At 43.7% G+C, this 22659-nt stretch overlaps 1 protein-coding gene across 2 annotated transcripts in view; it reads right to left on the bottom strand.

Annotated features, from left to right (window-relative positions):
* CTTNBP2 (cortactin binding protein 2) overlaps window positions 1-22659 on the bottom strand; it is a 136120-nt gene that overhangs the window by 105920 nt on the left and 7541 nt on the right. For both annotated transcript variants that reach the window (XM_070755461.1, XM_070755462.1), the window contains exon 2: window positions 11527-11634. In XM_070755461.1, coding sequence (XP_070611562.1) covers window positions 11527-11634 — 108 coding nt within the window. The remainder of the gene's footprint in view (window positions 1-11526; window positions 11635-22659) is intronic.

Genomic DNA, 22659 nt, shown 5'->3' with positions numbered 1-22659 from the left:
CAGAGGCAAGGATTCCCAGCGGCGCAAGGAAAAGGGATGATTTTTGGGATGGGGTTGCACACATTATTTGTTTGTTTGTTTGTTTAGATTTGTATGCCGCCCCTCTCCGCAGACTCGGGGCGGCTCACAACAAAGTGCAAAAGACAATTTACAACAAATCTAAATTTCTACTACTATTTGCTTTTACATTGATTCCTATGTGGAAAATTGCTTCATCTTACGAACTTTTCATCTTACGAACTGGTCACGGGATGAATTAAGTTCGTAAGACGAGGTATCACTGTAGTTCTAAATTAAAAATGTAATGATTCATAGGAGTTCGTAGGAGTGAATCACCTAACTCAAATATGATCAATCTCTGTTTTTGCCCATACATTTGCTAATCAAATGTTCAGGTAGTTAATTGCATATAAAGTATCTCAGGGTAGGAAGACCATTGGGGGGTAGTACTTTCCCCAACCCACTAAGATATCTCATTCTCCCCCTTACATCCTACTTGGCTGGCTCACCTTGCATAGCTCTCAGTGATCAAGGGAGCAGACTCCTCTCCAGCCTCTCTGTCATGCCTTCACTTGGAGCAAAGGCTTGCCCAGGCCTACAGGAACGAGAGATTTCATCTATATAGGCTCAGGTCATTTTTGCAAAAAGCCTTTGCCAATGAGAATGGAGGCTGGGATGGCCGCTTGCATGCTGTCGGGCCTTTTGTTCTTGTCAGCAAAGGCCTCTTCAACCATTTGCCAATGAGAACGGAGATCTTGCACTACTGATCTTGTGTGATCTTGCAGTACTTTAGGCCTCCAATCTCTGCAAACACACCAAAGGCCTGAAACACAAACATGCCAAGAAACTGAAGGCTCCCTAGATTTTTGCAAAGGTCTAGTGCCTGCAGTGACTGGGGGGAGGGTGGGAATAGGCAAGGCAAACTTTGTGGTTGTTCGTAAACGTGAACAACAGCTGTGGTGCTGCAACATTTGTAATTTCTGAACTCTGTCATAAAAGTAGGTTTGGAGCATTTGGTTCGTAACTTTGAATGGTCACTAAGTGAATTGTCGAAACTTGAGAATTACTTGTAGAAAAGAATATTATTTATATTGCAAGGATGACTTATTTGGATACCTTTTCCCAGATCTGACCCAGAATTGTGACTCTTACTTACAGATCCATCTCTTATTTTTAAAAAATCAATTGAGGAATCTGACAAATAGCAAACTACATGCGAAGCATCACATTTCCAGCAACCAAATAAACTGAACCAAGGACAGCAAATTCAAGTACTGTATCTATTAACTTATAGGCCATTCTCAAGTGAGAACTTTCAGCTCTAGAAATCAAATCACAAGTAATTTCCCTAGCTGTCTGCCCGAGCTGCTTTAAAACACAGTGATATTCTGAGCAAATTCCCAAGAGCCTATTATTTAGTTTGAGCTTGAGCAATTATTTGTTGCATACACAAACTATGATTTTTAATAACAAGGACATATTTTTTAAAAATCAACCAAAGCAAAGATAATTGAAAATGTATGCCATTTTCCTGTGGAAGGAAAACCTTTGAATATAAACTTAACCAAAAGGACAATATGTCTTAGTTGGTTTTGATAATTACCTTCCATAAGTACATTACAGGGCTACATTCCTGATTTTTGGGCTGTTTTATTAAATTGATGTTAAAATGTGCCAAATGGCATCCATACAGACATATTGCAATGCATTTACTTTATGCTTTATGCTTAAATGTGTCCACCAAGAAAAGTGTGTTATTATTTGGAGCAACATCCATGTGACAAACGTGTAACATCTAGCCTTTGAGATTCCCTGGGAATTCAGCATAGGAACTATAGACACCTATTTGCCTCTAGGAATGTCCCTTTTCATGATTTTCTAATTCGCCTGATTTCTTTTTGAAGATCTTTTTAGGGAGGATAGAATGCTACAAATGCTACTTGTATTATGTAGAATACCTTTGATTTCTCATAATCCCCCAAATAAAAATGCAACCCAATGTGCTCTTTCAAAATTTGCCTGCTATCTTTAAAAAGGTATGCTGATGGATAGAAGACAATAAACCAGAGGTCTAGACTGATTGTGTCCCCCAGGGTACAGAGGACAAAGGAAGAATTTGCCAGTTTTGTGCATCTCTCATTATGTGTAGGTTTTTTTAATACAATGCTCAAAGTGCTGCATAATAAAATGTTCAAAGTGCTGCATAGTTATTGATATAAAATGGAAAATGATGTTTTGTCTAGATGTTATGTAATGTATGTATGTATTGTATGTATTATGCATTGTAGGTAGGTATGTAGGCAGGATGGGGTCACCATTCCTGGCTCTACCAGAATGGGCTGGGAGCGCGCCCTGTGCGTGTATCCCCGCATGGAGTTCAGCTTCTGTGCATACGCAGAAGCCGAATCTCGTGTGAGGATGCGTGCATGCAAGATTTCAAGGTTTTTCTCTTCTGCACATGCAGGCGGCGAACAGCAGTAGTGCGGGTGGTGGGGAGAGCCGGCACCAGCGCAGGTGGTGGGGGAAGCCGGCGAGAGCAGTGCAGAAGGGTGAATGGTGGTAGCGCATGCGATGGGGGGGTGGCATGAGCGTGGGCAGAGCCGGTGCGAGCGCGTGCGGCAGGACAAATGGCGGCAACACAGGTGGTGATGGAGGAACCGGCATGAGCGCAGGTGTTGGGGCAAGCTGGTGAGAGCATGCGCAGCAGGGTGAACGGCAGTAGTGTGGGCAGCGGTGGGCAGCTGGCGTGAGAGGAGAACAAGGGGTGAGGGGCTTGCGGCGGGGAAAGGTAGTGCTCGTGGCAGGGCAGGCCAGGTGGAGTCCGGGGAAGCGTTACCGGAGCTAGCCTATGTGGTACCTTGCCACCACTGGAACTGTGTCCCTCCCCGTTCCGGGTCCGGCCCACCCCTGTATGTAGGTATGTTTTACCTGGCTGTTTTTTTTCCTGTTGATGGAAGGTGTTAATGTTGTCATATATTTCTGTGATTTCATGCCTAGGTATACGGTTTGGCTTTGGAGGTGGAAACCTATCTCTGGTATTTAATTACAGGGTTCTTTTCTATGCAAAAATTTGGGGTTGGTCATAAGATCCGTGGAATCTGAGTTCCCTTATTGTTCTGCCTTGAGCAAATTCTGAAACAAATTGTCTTTAACCTCAAGGGGTTAACTGAGAAATGGAGCAGAGAAAGGGGGATATTTTGGCATTTTGTTGTTTGTGTGTATAATGTTCACCATAACAGTTGCATGGGAAAGGGAAATTCTTCCTTCTGTGGCAGCCATGTTGTGAGAGCCTCATCTCTCAAAATTACATCTCTCAAAATTCCAGTACTGTATACTCATCACTACAAAAATGTTGGGGCTCCAATTTCACTGATAACTGATATAGTGACTGCAGGGATGGAGATGGAAACACAACCCTGGATAGAGAGAGGGCAGGCTATGTTTTACTAAACCATATTTTGTAATTGCATAATATGTAATTAATGTCATTGGCTATCTCTGCTATAAACAGTATGCCAGCAAAGTATTTAGAAATCTTGGATACCTTAACAATGAATGGTCAATATCATGGAGGTAATAAAAATTATGCAAGAGACACATTAAATCATTTTTTATTAGTTTAGGTCACGGGTCAACAACCTTAAACTATTTTTATTATTATTATTTTATTATTATTTATTAGATTTGTATGCCGCCCCTCTCCGTAGACTCGATTCAAAGCCATTTGGATGCATTTTCCACAGAAAACAAAACACTGAGAGCCATAAAACCTGGGTGGGCATGGCAAACCCGACATCACGCACTCCCACCCAGTCACATGAACCCTCTTCACATCCTTATTTCTTCCTTCCTTTCATCCTCCCTCCTGATTTTACCTGTCTTCCTTTCTCTCTTCTCTCTCTCCTTCTTTCCTTTCTCTCCTTCCCTTCCTTCCTCCTGCCTCACACTTTCCTCTTTCTATCCCTTACTTTCTTTGCTAAATAAATAAATGCTACTTTCTGAGTTCTACTAGTTGCGTTGCTGAGGCAACAGGAACCAGATAATACGAACTCTGTCAAATCTCAAACAAAGGGCAGAAATCATAGAGAGAAGTGACCCTATCTCTCTCATTTTTCTCCCACGTGTGTGCGCACCCAAGTGGGATACTCTCATGTGCTGGGATAATGGCAGCGGTGGGCATGGCAAATACTCCTCCTCCTGCTACCACTCTGCTGTGAGGTGAGTAGTGGGCCATCTGCACAGCACCTGGGCTGCGCAATGTCTTTTGCAGCCACTTAGCGCCAGCCACAGGCCCATTTGTATCACCACAGGAAGGACGGGAACAGGCAGGATTAGCTGCTGTATGCAGGGAGGAAAGAGCTCCAGCTCCCCTCTTTGCAGCCTGGGCTCCCTCCCTGTACCAGCAGCTGCTCCTGCCCATTTCCCTCCTTCTTGAGCTGGCATGAAGGAGATTGCGGCTGGCACTGAGCTGCCCGTGAAGAATACGGAATCACAAAAAGCAGCCGGTTGAGGATAGTGCAGAGAAAATGCTAGGAGCAGTTCAGCGGCTCTGCAAGAAGTTTACATCATCTCAGGACAGAGATCATGTTGCACAACAGAGTGGGAAGGGAGCCGTAGGGGAACAATCCACATCACTAAAAAAATCCTTAAATAAAAAACGATCTGCATCGCATATGTTTTCAATTCATCACCCAGTCAAAGACTGAAATGAAATGCTCCAGGCTGACAGCATTGCTTCAAATGACATTCAGCTCCAGTCTTCGACAATTGCTGAAGTCGCCATCCTTGGTGCTGGATGCCAGGGCGAGTACGCCTCTTATTTTCATCGGACCGCTACCTCTTTGGGGAAAGGGTTGCTTTTATAGCATGGAGAGAAACAACAAACAGCACCCGTCACCTTGGCTGCTGCTGCTGCTGCCCTTGCCCCAGAGTCCAGCAAAGCCTTGCCAAAATGCCACATCCGCTCAGGGATGCTTCATCTTTTCCTTCTCCTGGACTGCACTAAACGGCGGTTCATTCCTGCCCCGCCCCACTAGCATCACACGAAGCCAATGAAAGGCAGCCTGCCTCTCTCCCAGAATACCCACCCTGTTTCCCCTTTACTTTTTTTAACACACACCGCTTTCCTCCCCAAAATTTATGGCGGCAAGAGGGAAAAAGAAAAAAAAGCTCGGCCTCTGAAATCTCTCTGCAGCAGCTTCCTCTTTGCTGGCCAGAACTGAGCCAGCAACAGTGGCTGGAAGCTTCTCATGCCAACAAAGATCAACGGCTGCAGGTTTTTTGCACCGGCAAAGAAGTAGCAGCTGCAGGCTTCTCAGTTGTGGTGGAGAGAAATGGCGAGGTTCAGCCATCTTTCAAGCCCTGCTCTGGGCTGCCACTTGCTCAACTTCCATTCTGCCTCAGGTCCTGCATCCAGCCACAAGGGGACATACCATTTTAAACCCAGCCAGCTGGTGGCGGGTGCCCCCAGCAGAGGAATTTTCTCTGAAGGCCCTGAGGAACCACTACACTCCCCGACATGAGCAAGAAAATAAAACTCCTTTTCTCAGTTGATATGGGATGGAGTTTAAGACTAAACCAGAAGAGGGGAGTGACCTGGTGCTTGCTGCTTCTAGCTTGGGGAGAGGCAGGTTGATCAAACCGCTGGCCTTGCTATTGTCTTCCTTGGATGGAACTGGTGGGAGGATTGGGATTCCTTGCAGACTTGAGGAGGAGAGGAGGAAGAGCTGTTGAGGGTGAGAGCAACCCCAGCCACCTCTGGATTAGGGTGGAGAGCCGCCTTGAAAGCATTCTTCTCAAAGTAGGGACAAAGAAGAGCTGCCACTCTCCACCTCCTGTAGCTCTTGCCAGTACTTTCCCTCACCTCCCCAAACATTTATCTGTCCCAGAGAGCTCAGGCTATGCCTCCCTTGCTGGCATCGCTCCTGAGGCAACTCTTCTGTTTTTGGCTGTTGCAAAGAAGCTTCATTCTCTTTGAGAGCTGCTTTGCAAAGTGGCTCTCAAAGAGAATGAAGTGGGAGTGGCACACCCAGAACTCTCGCTTCTTTGCAACAGCCCAGGACCTCTTCCACTTGGAGCTCCAAGTTGCAGGGAGGGGGGACAGCTGCAATGTCGGCAGCTTCAGGGTCTCCTTCCCTCAGTGCAGGGGTGTGTTCCAGCTTACCTCATTGCCAGTTCATTTCCTCCTGCACTGCATGGCTGCGCTGAAGCACACCACCCGCATATAGAGTACAAAAAAAATGAAATATTTTAAAAATTAAAATGCTAAAAACAATATGACACTACATGCATAGTGCCAATCGGCTTCTGTGCATGCACAGAAGAAAAAAAATTAAAATTAAAAAAAATCCAAAACAATATGGTAGCACCCACAGACCAGCACCAACCAATCTGGTTCAGTGACATCATTAGTGGGTCATTACCGGTTTGGGTGAACCAGTCCAAACCAGGAGGAACCCACCCCGATTAACTCCCGAGAAATCAAAACTATGGTAACCCATTACGTGTTTGCCTGCCTTCTGAAAAAAAAAAAGAGAGAGAGAGGGGCCAACATTAGTAAATATAAGGGAGTTCTGAATAACTGGAACAGCTACCATGAAATAATTACACCTGACTAGGAGGAATAGATAAATTATTTAATACTACATTTTTTAAACAAATATTTTCCTTAATGTTTTTATGCTATCAAGAAATGCACACATTAAAAAATGCATTCAGGATATCTGCAAACAAAAAAATGACATTATATTTGGAGAAAACAGCATCTAAAAAGCACATAATAAATTGTTCATCAAAACATATATAAATATGTATTTAACAGCTACATATTTAACCCAATAACAAGGATGAAACAGGGAAAACACTTCCAAAAATCCAATGTAATAAAAGTACAAAACAATTCTTCTTCCTGACCCCAACTCAAAATCCATTTTTATTACATTGCTATGTAATAAAAAGATACTGGCTCTAGCCCAAGCATATTGTACATAATGCATTTATAGAACATCAAGGACAAAGATCAAAAGGAATAATATTGCTATTTATTTTGTAGGAAGCCCCCGTACCAGATTAAAATATTTTTATTCTTAATATTAAAAGAGGCAGGATAGAATATTTTCTCAAAAGGAGAAATAGAGAAAACATATCTTAAAGGCAAAAAGCAGCCCCAGTCTTTCTTAATAGCCTCCAGCAGAAGCCTACAGTATTTAGATTTTGTGCCCATGAAGAAAGACTAGGTGAATCTGTTCATAAACAAAACACTTTCAGCTCTAGCTGATGAAATTAAGGACAGGACAGGACTTTTAGGGCAGAATAGGATTAATCTAACATCCTGAAAAGTAAAATGCACAAAGTTCACTACATTATACAACCCCCTGGAACATCTCTGTTGTGTTCGTTTAAAAATATTGTAAGAAATTCACTGATTGGTTAAGACGCGGCTATTTGGAAAATAGCCGCGAAAGTTAAATAACTGTCTGTTGGGAAAAAGCCCGCCGTTTTTAAGAGTATAAATAGGGCAACGGATTAGCCGTTGCCCTCATTCGGAAGATACTTGCTTAGTGATTGTTAGCTGTTCTGATGACCCAATAAATATTATTGTTTAACCAACCACCGGAGTCGTGATTTAACAATCTCAATCACAAAGCCTCAGAAACCTATAAATATCCATCTACTCATTCAGGTATTTTGTCATCCATTCCAGAAACATGCTCCTGTCACTGATGTTTTTGAAATCCAAATAAACAGAGTCCTTCTTTCCAATCAGCCTCCATTTTATTTCCAGCATCTTTCTTCCAGCTTAGAACCGCATCGGATTTTTCTTCCCACAATTTCAGAAACTAAACTAGTACATTTAAAAATAATACTAGATACCTAAAGAGAAATCATTCCAATATTTTACTTTTAAAGATTTTGTTCATGATTTTGCAGTGCCAATATACTGTATATTGTAATAACTTTTTATTCTTTAATTTTCCGATTCAATGCATGTGATCTTTCACATCTAAAATATTAACAATGAAGTTGATTCTAATTATAAGCCTTCTTTAAATCATAAATTTAGCTATGAAGACTAAGAATAGGATTTCCCACTTTTCATATATTGCATTTTTATATAAATGTAAAGATGAAGCATTACATATCAATAATATGAGCACATTCCCTACCTTGAGTTATTTGTAAAAATAATAAAGGTGGAAAATAAACAAATAATTTTATCCAAAACAGTTTCCAAATGAAAAAGCTAGTCTTCCTCATTAAAAAAATTATTCAAATTTCCAAGCAATTAATAAATGCAATCACAGCCTAACATACACATCTGTATCTACACCCACATACACATGTACATATCTATGTTATTGTAGGAATGCCCACCCACCCCATCTGTGAACTGGTACCACTCCGTGGCCTCTTAGGAACTGGGCCATGCAAGTGAGCAAAGCTTCATCTGCAATGTGTGGAATACTATAGCACCCTGCTGCTGCTGGTCTATGAAAAAAAAATGTTTTCCCTGAAACTGGTACCTGGTATCAAAAAGGTTTGAGGCCAGTGTATTAGTGTTGCATGAAGTTGCTTGCATTCCAATTTTACTATATTTAATTAACAGTGTTCTTCATATACATAATTGTTTTCTTAAGGACCAAATTATTTAATTGCATCAACACATGCAGTTTCATTAAGGAAGAAGAATGAATGGATTTTAATGAAACCTATACATTTCTCTCAGTAGTGGGTTGCTACCGGTTCGGCCCGGTTTGGGCGAACTGGTAGTAGGGCAGCAGCAGACTCTGCCCACCCACCTGGACTTCATCACAAATGATCTGCGCATGCACAGAAGTGCCGCCTGAGTGCACGAATTCACAGTTCCAAACTAGTAGCAAAGGTATGTGAAACCTATGCCTGATCTCTATAACTTTTCACAAAAGATGCATATTAAAAAGTCTGATTATAACTTTGGCTTCAAAATTGAAAATATTTTCACAAACAAGCTCATAATGGTGAATGACATTTTAGAAATTATCCTCTTTAAATTGTGTGTAAAAAATAAGAAGCTATTTCTGGAACCCTAAAATCTTAACCCTCTAGACTAATTTCTTATACATTCTATTGACTTTCATTCCCTCTTCTTTCTACTCAATCAGCCCTTTGCTCTTTTGTCTCTCTTGGCAAAATGCCTTTTTAAGTATTTTGAAATAGCAGAGCACAGAAAAATTAATCTAGACTTCTAACTTGCAAAAAATAATCATTTTAAAGAATGAGTTGGGAAATTATTTGAACAGCATTTTTCACACTTAGCAGCCATGATCACAGAAGTGTGTTTAAATCAAATATTGCAAGTAAAAGGAGAATGGTTCTCTGTGAGAAAAGAAAAAAATGTGTATTTTTGAGATTATTTCCCAGTTTACAAATCAGAATTTGCAAATAACCTATAAAATCAAAGACTTTAGCATTTTTATTTTATTATTAATATTAGACAAAGTTCTGGAGTTTGTCTATGCTGAAGTCAATCAAATTACACTCAATTATCCCAGAAAAATGTTTCATAATTTTCTCTGAGGATTTTGCATTTAATTTCAGAATTAGGGTCAAAGTATTTGAAACTCTGCAATGTGGTCTTGATATTAGATTCTGTTTCATATCAAAAGGCAGCCTCTGAATATAAGTGGACTTATAAGATATTGATAACAATATTTTAAGATATGTAAAGAAAGGCCACACTAAATAAACATAACAAAAAGAAAAAAGAAAAAAGCTAAATATTCTTGTATTCCTATCATCTCCAAGCATTTTTTTCTTTTCCAATCTTACAAGATAAAATCTAAACACAATTCAAGTGGTTTATAAAGCATGGAATGCACTATCTACAGAAAACCATGTATAATGTATACAATGCACCTTATGCAGTATATGCAATTCTCAGGAGTTATTAAACATATGCTGCTTCATTAGAGAAACATCACCATTTATGGAACACAGTGTATTTTGTGTATTTTGTGTGGGCTATGTTAATCTTCAAGCCTGACACAGAAACAGCACTTAAAATTAAGATTTTCTGACAAGTTTTTTGTGTTTTATAGGCTTCAGAGTCAGTCACAAACCATTTTAGATTGTTCTGTATTTTTAAACACTAATTATTTTCAGTGATGCTCAGTTGATGGCATTAATATTCTTATTAATTTTAGCAAGCAAATGAATTTTTGAAAATAGTCTTTCATTTACACAAAGAATGTTATAATATGGTTATGCTTTTCCATGTACATCTACCACAATAACAACAACAACAGAGTTCGAAGGGACCTTGGAGGTCTTCTAGTCCAACCCCCTGCTTTGGCAGGAAATCCTACACTACTTCAGACAAATGGTTATCCAACATCTTCTTAAAAACTTCTAGTGTTGGAGCATTCACAATTTCTGGAGGCCAGCTATTCCACTGAATAGCTGTAGGGAAATTTCTCCTTAATTCTAAATTGTGCAAGCAAATATAAAAAATCCAGAAACTCACAACAGAACAGAATCAGATGTCAGTGAATTATTTATTTATTTATTTATTACTTAGATTTGTATGCCGCCCCTCTCCGAAGACTCCGGAAGTTCGGCTTTGCCGTTCGGCTTCAGGAGACAGATGGGAAGCGGCGCGGCTCTTTTAAAAGGTCGCAGCCGGCCTGGGGGGCTTCCCAGCACCGCCCCCGAACCCCGAACTTGTGCCGAACTTCCGGGTTCGGGGTTGGGTGGTGCTGGGAAGCCCCGCCGCCCGGCTGTCACCTTTTAAAACAGCCGTGCGGCTTCCCAGCAGTCTCCGAACAACGGTTCGTAACTCGAAAAAAGTTCATAAGAAGAGGCAAAAATTTTCTGAACCCCGGGTTCGTATCACGAGTTGTTCGTAAGACGAGGGGTTCGTATCTTGAGGTATCACTGTATATGGTTTCTATCCATTTGTTTAAAAAGAGATTTGCCCCACCCCACTCCACCTCAGTCCAAAAATTCATCTGGTTGTGATGAAATGCCTACAGACTTAGGAAATTTAGAGGAGGCACAAAGGCAATTCGGGTGGGAAACAAAGACATTGCAGAAGAGATTCTGTAGTTCAGAGAAGATGGGTCAGATTCCAGAGGGGGGTAGGATGGGTCTGAGAAAGATTTTAGTTATATGCAAAAAATATTTTGGTAGTAATTTGCAAGATTTTGATAAATTAGCTTACTATAGTTTTCTAGAAGTCCAAATGGTTCTTGACCATAGTATTTTTTTTTGTATCAGTGTATTGGCTATTTATTTGGTCCGATTTCTATGCCACCCTTCTTTGCAGATTCAGGATGGACATTGCAGGATAATCTTTGAAAGATCATGCCCCAACACTATACCAACAATCCTGGAGCCTGAACAGAAATTGTATAGTTTGTTAAGTACCATCCATTCTGATACTGAAATTTAAGTATTCATCCATAATTACTAGAATCATTACTACATCTGAGAAATACTTTTTGTTCTTGACTGAAAAATGTATATATAATAAATAAATAAGTGGCATACCCTCAGAGCTTCAATCACAAGATCTCGTGCTTCCAACTCCCCTTCTAAAATACTTAGAAGCATCCTCAATTCTGATTTGCTGAGACTGTCCACATCGAATTCTCTTTTCTGCAAAATAAAAGTAAAGAAATGAGGTTCTATGACGATGTTCCATCTAAGGAAGTAGTAAAATAAGATTATTCTGGCAACAAGGTTCATTTATAAGTAAGGAAGAAAAAACAAATATTTTCCACAAGAGTCAAGCATATGCACTACAGCAATCAAGAAACTGAACAATTCCAAAATGATCGAGAATGTGCAATGACTCACCAGGGATTCAGCTCAACTTGAATATTTTACTTTTTCCTTGTTTATCCACCAATAATTGTGGCTACATAAATGCAGATGTATTTGAGAATGGCATATACAGTGATCCCCCATTTATTGCGTCCCCAACCATTGTGAACAGGGTACTTCGCTATTTTTCAACCCGGAAGTCAAAATACCATCTACGCATGCGTGCCCGGGGCACGCATGCGTAGATGGCAACCGGGAGATCAGCTGCTGGGCGGCTTCCCTGAGTCTTCCCCCTCTTGCTGGCGTCAGCGAGGAGTTTCCCCACCGCCCACGCAAACTCCTCGCTGCCGCCCGCCCTTCGCCCGCCCACGCCGTTCATTCTCGCCGCTTTTGAGCTGAGTCCGGAAGTGAATTCGCTCCCGGACTCAGCTCGAAAGCGCCGAGACAAGCCGTTCCTTGCCGCTTGCTATCGGCGCTTTTGAGCTGAGTCCGGGAGCGAATTCGCTCCCGGACTCAGCTCGAAAGCGCCGAGACAAGCCGTTCCTTGCCGCTTGCTATCGGCGCTTTTGAGCTGAGTCCGGGAGCGAATTCGCTCCCGGACTCAGCTCGAAAGCGCCGAGACAAGCCGTTCCTTGCCGCTTGCTATCGGCGCTTTGGAGCTGAGTCCGGGAGCGAATTCGCTCCCGGACTCAGCTCGAAAGCACCGAGACAAGCCGTTCCTTGCCGCTTGCTATCGGCGCTTTCGAGCTGAGTCCGGGAGCGAATTCGCTCCCGGACTCAGCTCCAAAGCGCCGATAGCAAGCGGCAAGGAACGGCTTGTCTCGGCGCTTTCGAGCTGAGTCCGGGAGCGAATTCGCTCCCGGACTCAGCTCAAAAACGCCGAGAGCCAGCGCCCCCCGGACCCCCAACCCGGGTTTGGGGGGCTGCTAGGAAGCCCTCCATGCCGGCAGCAAACAGCCGCGCCGCCCCCAATCTTCGGCTCCTCGCTAGCGCTGTGGGAGTAAAAACACCATCTGCACATGCGCAGATGGTGTTTTTATTTCCGCAGCGCTACTTTGCGAAAACCCGCTCGTTGCGGGGGGTCCTGGAACGGAACCCTCGCAACGAGCGGGGGATCACTGTATTATGATGGGTTTGCTTTGACAGCTATCCACCCCACTGTGGAAGGCTTGGATTGATTCATGTTTTGCCTCTAGCTTTTAATGCTCCTAGAAACAGCAAATAATCCCACTGCAATAAAACATCAATAAAACTCTAAGTAAACACAGGAGCTAATCTCTGCTCATCTTCCATGTAGGAGAATCTAAGGCATATATATATATATATACAGTAATACCTCGTCTTACGAACTTAATTGGTGCCGGAAGGTGGTTCGTAAGGCGAAATGTTCGTAAGACGAAACATTGTTTCCCATAGGAAACAATGTAAAATGAATTAATGCGTGCAAGAAAAAAAAAGGTGCCATCCGGCTGTCACCTTTTGAAACAGACGGGCGCTTCTCAGCGTTCTCCCAATGCCGAACCTGGAAGTTTGGCAAAAGTTTGGGTTTGGGTGGCCGCCAAGAAGCCCCGCCACCCAGCTGTCACTTTTTGAAACAGCCGGGGGGCTTCTCGGCGTCCTCCCGAACCCGAATGCCAAACCCGAACTTTTGCCGAACTTCCAGGTGCGGCATTCGGGAGGCCGCCAAGAAGCCCCGCCACCCAATAGGGAATTTGACGTCACAAAGATGTCCTTCCTGGCCGGCTGAAACATGGAATTCCCCATCTCCTTTCCAGCCTCCCGACTGGCCCGACAGCTCTGCGGCTCTTTTGAAAAGCTAACAGCCGGGCGGCAGGGCTTCTCAACGTCTTCCTGAACCCGAACGTCAACCCCGGGTTCGGCATTCAGGAGAATGCCGAGAAGCCCCCCAACTGTTTCAAAAGGTGACAGCCGGGTGGCGGGCCTTCTTGGCGGCCTCCCGAACACCGAACCCAGAAGTTCGGCAAAAGTTTGGGTTTGGTGTTCGGGTTCGGGAGGACGCCGAGATGCCCCCCGGCTGTTTCAAAAAGCGACAGCCAGGCGGCGGGGCTTCTCGGCGGCCACCCGAACCTGAACTTTTGCCGAACTTCCGGGTTCGGCGTTCGGGCGGCAGGTTCGTAAGACAGAAAAAGTTCGGAAAAAGAGGCAAAAAATTTCTGAAACCCGGGTTCGTATCTTGGATTGTTCGTAAGGCGAGGGGTTCGTATCACGAGGTACCACTGTATATATAATTCAAGTCACCCTGTTTATAAATAGTAGGGAAGCAGTTTGAGATTCCCTAGCTAAATGAAGATATCAAACCCCAGATTGTTGTGGGGCAATATGCTGACTCTGTAAACTGCTTACAGAGGTCTATAAAAGCACTATGAAGCAGTATATAAGTCTAAGTGCTATTGCTATTACCAATTTATAATTTTACTATGATAATAGAATACACATATTACTACACTGTCATGCTAATAAAATATAAATTAAATGAATTCATGTTTACATTTCTTTTGGTCCCACCCACACAGTCCAGAGCATACTATGGTATCCATGGTATCCTTCTGCGCCGGCTGGAGGGGTTGGGAGTGGGAGGCACTGTTCTTCAGTGGTTCTCCACCTACCTCTCCGGTCAGTCGCTGTCTGTGTTAGTTAGGGGTCACAGGTCGACTTCAAGGTTACTCCCTTGTGGGGTGCCTCAGTGATCGGTCCTCTCCCCCCTGCTATTCAATATCTACAGGAAATCGCTGGGTGAGATCATCCAGGGGCATGGGGTGAGGTATCATCAGTATGCTGATAATACCCAGCTGTACATCTCCCATGTCCAGTCAACGAAGCAGTGGAAGTGATGTGCCAGTGTCTGGAGGCTGTTAGGGTCTGGATAGGTGTCAATAGACTCAAACTCAACCCGGATAAGACGGGGTGGCTGTGGGTTCTGCCTCCCAGGGACAATTCCATCTGTCCGTCCATAACCCTGGGGGGGATTATTGACCCCCCCCAGAGAGGGTCCGCAACTTGGGCGTCCTCCTTGATCTACAGCTCACATTAGAGAACCATCTTTCAGCTGTGGTGAGGGGGACGTTTGCCCAGGTTCGCCTGGGGCACCAGTTGCGGCCCTATCTGGACCGGAACTCACTGCTCACAATCACTCATGCCTTCATAACCTTGAGGTTCGACTACTGTAATGCTCTCTACATGGGGCTACCTTTTAAAAGTTTTCGGAAACTTCAGATCGTGCAGAATGCAGCTGCGAGAGCAATCATGGGCTTCCCTAGGTATGCCCATGTTACACCAACACTCCACAGTCTGCATTGGTTGCCGATCAGTTTCTGGTCACAATTCAAAGTGTTGGTTATGACCTATAAAGCCCTTCATGGCATCGGACCAGAATATCTCCGGGACCACCTTGTGCCGCACGAATCCCAGCGACTGGTTAGGTCTCACAGAGTTGGCCTTCTCCGGGTCCCGTTAAATAAACAATGTCATTTGGCGGGATCCAGGGGAAGAGCCTTCTCTGTGGTGGCCCCGACCCTCTGGAACCAGCTCCCCCCAGAGATTAGAACTGCCCCCACCCTCCTTGCCTTTTGCAAAGTCCTTAAAACCCATCTCTGCCGTCAGGCATGGGGGAATTGAGACATCTCCCCCGGGCCTATACCGTTTATGCATGGTATGGTTGTGTGTATGTTTGCTTTTAATAATGGGGTTTTTAGTGTTTTTTAAATTATTAGATTTGTTGTACATTGTTTTATTGTTGCTGTGAGCATAGTTCCCTCTAAGCTGAGCAGTGAGCAATCGCTCACTTAAAAATCATCATCAACTCAGAGTTTTCCAAACCTGCCCAGAAGCCGAGAGGGAAAGAGTGAGAGGGAAGGAGAGAGAGAGGAAGAGAGGAAGAGAGAGAAACAGATAGAAAAAAGAGAGGAAGGAAAAGAGAAAGAAAAAGAATGGGAGTAAAGAAGAAAGAAAGAAAATCAAAATCTAGTTTGAAACTAGCTCAACTATTTAAGTGGCATTTTGATATTGATAGAGTTGCCCTATTATGAGCTCACTGTTATAGACACACAGTACAGTATTTTATTTTGAAATTCTCTGAGGCAAAACAGGGTGGGTTTTTTATTTGTTTGTTTGTTTGTTTGTTTGTTTGTTTATTATTTCTGTGCCGCCCAGTCCCGAAGGGACTGCCGCTCAGACACTACTTTTCCGCCCACCCACCCCCAAAAATTAGAGGGAACACTGGCTGTGAGCCAACCCGAGTCTACGGAGAGGGGCGGCATACAAATCTAATAAATAAGTAAATAAATAGATAGATAGATAGATAGATAGATAGATAGATAGATAGATAGATAGATAGATAGATAGATAGATAGATAGATAAATAGATAAATAAATAAATACTACTACTATGAAGCTAAAAAGAACCTAAGGTGTTTTTCTACATATTAAAGACAATGCCACATTAGGAAAACACAGCATGTATTGTGGCCATATATTTTTCTTGGTCATCGAAGACAGACACAATTTCAATTCTTCTAAAATCTCTATGCTAAAAGTTGGACCTTTTACTACAGACTTTCTATATGGCAGTTTCTGACTTTGGCTTACAACAAGGGTTAGAGTTAAAGTTATCTGTCTGTCTGTCTCTCTATAAATAATATAACCTCACAATGTGTAGCCAGAAGTAAATCTTATTGTTCTTGTTCCTATAACACATTTTCCCAATCTTTACAACTTTACAACTTTAAAATACATGGACTTCAACTCCCAGAATCCCCCAAACAACATGGCTGCCGGGGCAATCAACATGGCTGGGTAATTCTAGAAGTCCATATATCTAAAAATTACTAAGATTGGGAAACACATGACCCAGTGTATTAGTAATTTTGGCAGCACACTTACCATTACTGGGTCAAAAATCATAAGTTCTGAAATTACCGGATCACCATCCACTTTTTCTAGGAAGTATCTGCATCCCATAACCTTCTGCATTACAGAAGTCCTATAAAGAAATCCTGATAGGATTTCATGGCATCATCAGCCCCTTTCCAGCTGATCATGGAGGGAGTGTGAGAGCAGAGGCTGGGAGAAAGCTAACTATTTCCAGAGTAAAGATGGTTATTATGTAAAAAATATCACAATCATCCAAGATTATTAAGTGATCCGTTCAATATTTGTGACTTTTGGAAGAATAGAAGGAAACCCAGTGTTTAATCACTTGAGGTGAGGGGAAACATATTTGTCTCCAACATCTTTGCATTGTAATGAGCCATTAGCTTAGATTGTCATTCCTATGTAAAAGAATGATTGTTTAGTTGTGTGGGAGTTGATGATGAAATAATTGAAAACAGATCCTTAAAAATATATAGTACTTTAGAAAGATGGACTCTATAAATTTCCTAAAATTCTGGAAGGAAAATAAAGGCATTCACATTATTTGTCTATTTTAAAGCATTCCTTTGAAAAAGTACATTTCTAAATTCACTGCGATCTTTTAACTTCTGTTTTCACTGAAACGTATATGAAATGAAACATTTTCATTCAATTGAAATATTTACCAAATGTAAAAGTTGATGGATAATTTAAAGCTGATTTATACTAAAAATGTAGATTGAATTATTTCATCATTTGCAAAGATAAATTTTCACAAGCTTTTTCATTCCAAGGAGTAAGTTAATGTCTACAAGCCTAAATGTACTTACTCAGGAGTAAATTGCTCAGGAGGAATGCAGGGGTAATGACTTCAGAACAAACCTACACTGGATTTTACTGCATTAACAATTCAAATGATCAGACTTGCAATCCACAACATCTGGAGGGCCCTAGATTGCCTTATTCTAAGCCAAAGCAGATGTATCAATAAATACACTGGTTCTCTGGCCTCCTTTTTGGAGGGACATGCATTTTCTCTTCTTGTCTTTTAGCACACCTTAACATTTTTTCCTCTTCATATTAGCTTTTGTGTGATTTGTGTTCCTGTAGCTGCTTTAATACTGGAGGTATTTCAGCCTTCAATAAAAAATATATAGGGCTATTATGTAATATTTTCTATACTATTACAGAACAGTTTTAGTCGTTACATCATTTTATGTGATGCAGTATATTCAATTCCATTCAATTCAATACTGTATATTCAATACAGTATATTCAATATTCAAATCCCAGTAAGGGTATGGCTAGCTGATGAGAGCATAATGAGCTTGAAATAGATCTATACTATTCTCCCTTCCTTTTCATTTATCAGCAAAAATATGTTACATACACACAAACAACCACACACACAACTGCACACATGCACACACACATGTATGTATGTATATATGTATATATATATATGTGTGTGTGTGTGTGTGTGTGTATGTATGCATGTATGTAATGTATGTATGTATGTATGTATGTATGTATGTATGTATGTATTTTGTAGATTTTCACAGGTATAGGTATGTAGGTCTTGTCGTATTCGGGTCTTTTCCCATGTCAAGATTCTATCAATCAGACACAGGAAAAGACTTGAATACGCCAAAACATATACAGTACAAACATACATACATACAAACAAACATACATACATACATACATACATACATACATACATACATACATACATTCTGTTGAATCACCCTGGCATACCCAAATATGGGAGGAGCTTAATGCTTCCTTTTGCCTCTCGGCCCAAGCCAGGGCCATATCCAAGGTAGTTAATTTTTCATAACATGGGTATGCCAGGGTGATTCGAAAGAAAAATCATATAACACTTCCCTGGTACAAAGCTGAAAAGATGAGATCCTGTGGCCTAGAGGTTAATTCTCTTGCCTTTTAAGGCAGAGGCTGCAGGTTCAAATCCCAGTAAGGGTATGGTTAGCTGGTGAGAGGAAACAACCTCGAAATAGATCCATACTGGTCTCCCTTCATTTTCAATTCAGCAAAAATATGTTACATATGTATATGTATATTTAATTAATTAACAACCAAATGCCTCCTGGTGACTCCACTGCCAAGCCTTACAGATATACAAAAATGCATCAGCAATTTATGACAATATATCCGCACTTACCTGACAATTTAGTCCTGCCCATGTTATTGGTATTGGACAGGGGTTATAATGTCAGATTATGATAATCTTTGATAATCTTTCACTTTTATTTATTCATGTGCTCAGTAGCAACTTTAACTTCAAGGAGTTTATTGCAATCATTCATGTACATGGAGGGTGACATGAGTTTTCTTTACACAGCAATCTAGAGTTTACTAGTGTAGAAGTCTAGCTCAACTGCTTTAATATGATACATTAATGACAGATTGCACATTAGAAATCTGCATCAACACAGCTATTTCAGATGGGCATATCCATGAGAAGAAACTACCATACTTACAGCTACCAAATTTGGGCTGTAGAATTCAGACAACTGCATGACAGTAAAGAGAGATTTCCTATTTTCTTTGCTTCCATCTTGTTATTATTTAAAGTAGGGCAAGATTATTTCAAATTCTCTTCAAAGTCTATTCTGTTACTTTGAATTTCAGAACAGTAGACAGGCAAAAAAGGAGCTGTGATGTTCCTTCAATATACCAGGGTGATTCGACACAAAATGTAACCCTTCCCTGGTACAGAGCTGAAGGGATTGGATACTGTAGCCTAGAGGATAATTCTCTGCCTTACAAGGCAAAGGTTGCAGGTTCAAGTCCCAGTGGGTATGGCTAGCTGATGAGGCCAAAATAAGGCCGAAATAGATCTATCCTAGTCTCCCTTAATTTTCAAATTCAGCTTAAACATGTGACATATATATATATATATATATATATATATATATATATATATATATATATATATATTTTCTTCATTCAAACTTATTCTAGTTCTCTCTAGTTCTCTCCACCAAGTTTTTTGATAAATCATTTCTAAGATCTCAAAAGTGACAAAATAAAAGATGATTTGAAATTGTCAGAATGGGTGGTAGATAAAGTTCTTGAAAAGAAAAGTAGGTGCATTTATAATAGCTTTTGTTTCCTATGTGAAGGTCTGTTCCTGCTCTTGAACATTATTAAAAGCTCACTTATGCTGGAGAAAAAAGTTGAAGCAAGCACTGTGCCAATGTAACACAAAGATAACATATGTGCCAGAATCAGCCTGCCTAGAAACTCCTAAATATATTAAACATTTAGCACAGCAAGGTCTTCATAAGAAATCTGAGAATTTTGTACATAAATCTAACAGGTCTTAGAAGAAAAATCTGATGAAAATGCTCAGTTAGACAATTTACACTTCTGCTGGTTCTATTTACATTGATAAACCATAGCATGAATAATATTAAACAGGTACATTCTCAAGGTCATTGAACACTTGAGATTGGCTGTTAACAGCTTTGTGCTATCTTGTTATATTCATAATTAAGTAGAAAAGGAGAGATTCCTTCCTGCACGCAATACTTTTTGAGCACATCAAAAAAGACACTGTGAACTCAGTCAAATTACAGGTCTTATCAAACTCAGTATTTATGTTTCCTATCCACCGTTTGATAGCTGAATCCAGGTGTGTGTGTGTGTGTGCACGCACACACACGCACACACATGCACACACAAAACCATCAGCTGTAGCCCCAAATACACTTCAGTGCATTCTAATCTAAATTGCATGAGTAGGGTTGGGAATAATAGCTGCAGTCAACATATTACTTAGGAAACAAGTACAGTAATACCTCATGATACGAACTTAATTGGTGCAAGGAGGAGGTTCGTAAGACGAAAGGTTCGTAAGACGAAACATTGTTTCCCATAGGAAACAATGTAAAGTCTATTAATCCGTGCAACAACAAAAAAAAAACCCCAAAAAACCGCTGCCGCCCGGCTGTCACCTTTTAAAACAGCCGGGGAGGTGGGGGGGGCAGCAGCTGCCACAGCCGCCGGCTTCCCCGCCGCTCGCCCCGCCCAGGATGCTGACCTGCTGCCTTGCGGGGAAGCCGGGCAAGAGCGATCTTCTGCCCGCCATGGGCGAGCGGCGGGGAGTCGCCCATGGCCGGCAGAAGATCGCTCTTGCCCGGCTTCACCGCGAGGCATCAGGTCAGCAAGAGCGATCTTCTGCCGGCCATTGGCGACTCCCCGCCGCTCGCCCATGGCCGGCAGAAGATCGCTCTTGCCCGGCTTCCCCGCGAGGTTTCCCCCCCCCCCCCGCCGCCGCCCGCTGGCTGCGAGCACTCTGCCAGGCGGCCAAGAAGCATTCAGGGCGAAGTCACTTCGCCCTGAATGCTTCTTGGCCGCCTGGCAGAGCGCTCGCAGCCTGCTCAGCCTTGCCTCGGCCTTTGTGCGCGGCTTGTCCCGACAGGCCCCCACCCCAGCACTTTGAATCCCGCCGCTTCTGATGAAGACGGGCGGCGCGGAAGCCAGGGGCTGTGGCAGCTCGCCCCGCCCACCGCCCGTATCCAGCAGAAGCGGCAGGATTCAAAGTGCTGGGATGGGGGTGTCCCGACAGTCCCCATCCCAGCACTTTGAATCCAGCAGCTTCTGATGAAGACGGGCGGCGCGGAAGCCAGGGGCTGTGGCAGCTCGCCCCGCCCACCGCCCGTATCCAGCAGAAGCGGCAGGATTCAAAGTGCTGGGATGGGGGTGTCCCGACAGTCCCCATCCCAGCACTTTGAATCCAGCAGCTTCTGATGAAGACGGGCGGCACGGAAGCCAGGGGCTGTGGCAGCTCGCCCCGCCCACCGCCCGTATCCAGCAGAAGCGGCAGGATTCAAAGTGCTGGGATGGGGGTTTCCCGACAGTCCCCATCCCAGCACTTTGAATCCAGCAGCTTCTGATGAAGACGGGTGGCGCGGAAGCCAGGGGCTGTGGCAGCTCGCCCCGCCCACCGCCCGTATCCAGCAGAAGCGGCACGATTCAAAGTGCTGGGATGGGGGTGTCCCGACAGTCCCCATCCCAGCACTTTGAATCCAGCAGCTTCTGATGAAGACGGGCGGCGCGGAAGCCAGGGGCTGTGGCAGCTCGCCCCGCCCACCGCCCGTCTTCATCAGAAGCTGCTGGATTCAAAGTGCTGGGATGGGGGACTGTCGTGACACCCCCATCCCAGCACTTTGAATCCCGCCGGCCAAGAGCACTCGGGCAGAAGCTTCCCCCTCATCGCCTGTGTCTGGCAGAAGCTTCTGCCCGAGTCCTCTTGGCTGGCGGGATTCAAAGTGCTGGGGTAGGAGGTGTCCCGACAGCCCCCCCCCCACCCCAGTGCTTCGCCTCCCGCTGGGCAAGAGTGCTCGGGTGGCAGCCCCCGCTCCCCCGGCACAAAGCTAACCCCGCCCCCTGGGCAGCCAGAAGGCTCCTTTGGGAAGGCGGCCGCAGGGGTAGGAGGTGGAGAGGCAGGATAACTTTGCTCCGCTTCGGAGCCCGTTTCTTTCCTGCTGCCACTATCTCCTTGAAGGTTTTCCCAACGATGCGCTGCGCTGGGCTCCGAAGTGGTGCAAAGTTCTCCCTGCCTCCTCTGCGGTTGGGAGGCTCCTTGGGGAAGGTGGCTAGGCTTAGCAGATCAAGCCGCGCCTCCTGGATCAAGCCGCACCTCCCGGGCCTTCCGTCACTGAGCCTCGCCGGCCCGGAAAATCGCAACCCGTGTTGCCTGCGGCGTCGAGGGAAACCGAGCCAGGAGCCGCGGTGATGCTGCTCTCGGCTTGGCCTCCCTCGCCGCCGCAGGCAACACGGGCTGTGATTTTCCGGGCCGGCCAGGCTCAGCGGATCAAGCCGCGCCTCCTGTCACTGAGCCTCGCCAGCCCGGAAAATCGCAGCCCGTGTTGCCTGCGGCTGCGAGGGAAATCGAGCCAGGAGCCGCGGTGATGCTGCTCTCGGCTTGGCCTCCCTCCCTGCCGCAGGCAACACGGGCTG

Source organism: Erythrolamprus reginae, chromosome 6, assembly GCF_031021105.1.
Source record: "Erythrolamprus reginae isolate rEryReg1 chromosome 6, rEryReg1.hap1, whole genome shotgun sequence".
In the NCBI taxonomy this organism is placed as follows: domain Eukaryota; kingdom Metazoa; phylum Chordata; class Lepidosauria; order Squamata; family Dipsadidae; genus Erythrolamprus; species Erythrolamprus reginae.
The sequence above is the reverse complement of the archived record's forward strand: the minus strand, read 5'-3'. Positions and strand labels throughout refer to the sequence as shown.